The sequence below is a fragment of the Callorhinus ursinus genome, unplaced genomic scaffold (genome assembly GCF_003265705.2).
Source record: "Callorhinus ursinus isolate GAN/ISIS: 27379988/994484 unplaced genomic scaffold, GSC_fseal_2.0 scaffold6142, whole genome shotgun sequence".
Taxonomy (NCBI): Eukaryota; Metazoa; Chordata; class Mammalia; order Carnivora; family Otariidae; genus Callorhinus; species Callorhinus ursinus.
Genome location: NW_027403192.1, coordinates 1 through 2,992, shown reverse-complemented (window position 1 = coordinate 2,992; position 2,992 = coordinate 1). Strand labels below are relative to the sequence as shown.

General features: G+C 53.0%; 1 protein-coding gene across 1 annotated transcript; it reads right to left on the bottom strand.

The window, feature by feature from the left end:
* Positions 1 to 609: 609 nt before the first annotated feature.
* LOC112819128 (protein SPATA31F1-like) lies at positions 610 to 2,988 on the bottom strand (the record flags this gene model as incomplete). Its single annotated transcript, XM_025866159.2, has 1 exon — positions 610 to 2,988. A coding segment is annotated over one exon (2,157 nt), but the record flags the coding sequence as incomplete, so codon positions are not given.
* Positions 2,989 to 2,992: the final 4 nt, after the last annotated feature.

Sequence of the window (2,992 nt, the reverse complement as noted above, 5' to 3'; positions counted from 1 at the left end):
ATACCCTGGTCAGGAACAGTCAGCCTCTGTCCCAGGTACTCAGACCTCCATCTACATGCTCCCCTTCCCTGATTCTCTCCCTGCCTGCCCTTGGGAGGGGAGGACAAGCCCCTCTTCATGGCCTACTGTGATCTTCATTCCAAGGGTCACTCATTCCATGCAGCTGGCCGGCAGTGGAGGCAGGATATAGGCAAGAGAGTTACAGCAGCTTCCCAGATGAATTCTCCAGAAAGATCTTGCCAATAACCAACAGGGAGCAGAGCAGGGGAGATTCTATCGTTTGCTTTTGACATCCTGTCATATTAGCTACATGCTTTTGAATAAACACAAAGTACCTCCTCAAGGTGGGAGTGCTGTGGCACTCCTCTGAAAACCTCCCCTGCAGACCGTGGGCCTTTACGGAAGTCATCAGTGAATTCTGCCTGTGGGATTCCTGGCCACTCCTTCTCGCCACTACTATCCTCATGTCCACATTGCTCCTCTGGGCCTAAGGACACCAATGGGAAGCCATGATAGAATTCAAGCCTGACCTTTATTTACCTTACCTTCCTTCTCTGCTCAAGCCCCTTTATCCACAGTCCAGGGTGGGCTGGGAGGAGTTGTGTGGAATGCTGACCCAGCTTAAGTGTGGGTTAAAGCTCCTTGTCTAGATGGGAAGGACATTTTAGCCTCCCCTCGTACCTTCCCTTAACACACCACAGTGGAGAGAAGGAGGAGACAGTGCTTTGCTTAGAGACATAGAGTGTATTTTGGGGGGCACTCTGCCCCACCTGCACACTAATGAAAATGACAGTAGCAGTCCTCTTCAAGGGACACAGATGTTGGGGGAGCCTACCAAGTCTTTTGACTGTGTTGGGTCTTCTTGAGCAGACCGTTTCCCTCTGAGGTGAGAGGTGAGATCCAGGGTACATTCCTTGGTTGGGTGGCACAAGCCACTCGAGGACAGTGCCGAGGGCAGTGGTGGGGGTGGCCCAGGACTGAGGCAGAATGGAGTTGGTGAGAGTGGGAGCGGTGCCGGAGCTTACTGTCTGGGGAATGGGGACCATCCAAGAAGGCCAGGCCCACCTGCTTCTCAGTGGGGGAAGATCGGGCCTTGGAGTCCCCTCTTATCCTCTCTGTCTTGGTTCGCTCCATGGGACTTTTGGCTGGAGCCAGGCCCTTTTCTACATTTTCTTTTCTGGTGTTGGCCACTTTCCCAGCTATAGAGAACATGGATTCCTCATGCACTTTGCCTTTTGCCTTGGAGTTAAAACAGTGCAGAAAGGATTTCATCTTACTTCTCAAGCCTGATTCTGGAAGGCTGGGCCTCTTGTGGGTATGGACTGGCATCACCTGTCCCTGCAAAACCTGACCTTTCAGAGTTTGGTCCCGCAAAGGCTTACTGTGAATGAGTTGGCCCAGGAAAAGCTGGCCCTGTGATGCCTGGGGCACCACAGGTAGGGCATTCTTAGGAATCCTTGCTGGTTTGAGGATGACATTAAGCTTGGTTTGACTGCTGTGCAGGTCATTCTTCTCAGATACCTTCACCCCAGGGATTCCTGGAGGTGGCTCTGGAAGCTTCATCTGAGGGTGATGCCGGGTACTGTGCTCACAGGGAGCATCAAGAGGAAAGCTATGGCTCCGTCGCCAGGGGCTATGGGGCGTCCTGTTCAGAAGTATCCCTTTTGGCCTCTGGGCTTCATCAGGGAGGCTTATGTCTCTTGTAGAGGAGTGTGCAAACCCTGCATCCCCTTCTCCGTGGTCCCCTGCCAATTTGGGTTTCCCTGGGTCCTCTCTCTTTTCTGACAGCATGGGGACTTGGGCTGAGTCCTTGCTGTGGCCAGGGCTTTGGGGCTCAGGGCTCCAGGGCTCCTCCAGGCTGGGGCTGTTCACATTGGCCTCCAAGTGAACACAAAGCACCTGGGCCTCTGTCATGTCCCCACTGGGTTGTGAGGTCCAGTGGGCAGAACCATGAGGTATTGGTCTTGAACTAGGTTGCTTCTGGTTCTGCTGCACTGCCTTTAACTCAAGGGCCAGCTGTTCTTTAAGGTGGAGCCATTCTGGATCTGGGACATGAGGAGTGTCTGGTGGGATGGGGAGATCCTGGAGCCATGTTTTTCCTTGGTTGTTTAGACTCCCTAGAGACTCCTGTGTGGATGTGTTGTCTGGGGTTGCTACAGTTTGTTCTCTGGACAACCTTGCCTTTATGGGAATTCCCAGTTGTATCTCTAGGATCTTCTTTCTTAGATGGAAATTTAGTTTGGCTAAAATGGGTTTCTTGAGGGTGTAGGGCCCAGAGGCCTCTGCCTGGCTTTCTAGAGGCACCGTCTTGATCATTTCTTCCACCTGCTCTTCAACCTGGAGCTCATCTTCAATGTCTGCACAAGTCTCGTTGGCATCTTGAAAGCATGGCCCAGGACTCAGACACCGCTCTTCAGATGAGATCATCTGAGTCAGAGGTTCACTTGGGAATTCACCAGGCCCAGGCACCATTCCTGCGATTACAGCTTGGGTAGAGATTGCCGGTGCCATGGCCCTAGAGAGAGCCACATAATAAAGAGCAGGCAGCCCTGACAAGAAGGCCAGGTACTTGTGCCGCAAAGTTGTCTCCAGTTTCTCAATGGCTCCCTCGGACAGGGCTTGGGACAGCTTAGTGTGTTCAGTGACAGCATCTGGTGAGGCTTGTTGCTGTTGATCAAGGGCCATTGGTATCCAGGGCACAGCTTTTTGTTTTAGGGCAGGGTCAGTTGCTGCCTGTAGCTCCAAGGGCTTGCTTTCTGGGATGCAGGTGAAGGGAGCCACTTGCAGGTCCCCAGGAATTATGCACTGCCAAGAGCTATATACACAAGCAGGGACCTTGCCCTGGTGAATCTGCCCACATTTGAAGTTGATGTGGCCCTGCAATATTGCCTTGGCCTGGTCAAACAAGTGTGGCATGGAGACTGGCCCTGGGTCTGTGATGGGTGAGAATGGGTCACTGGCCCCAGTGGCCTCTAGGGCTGTAGGTTGGGGA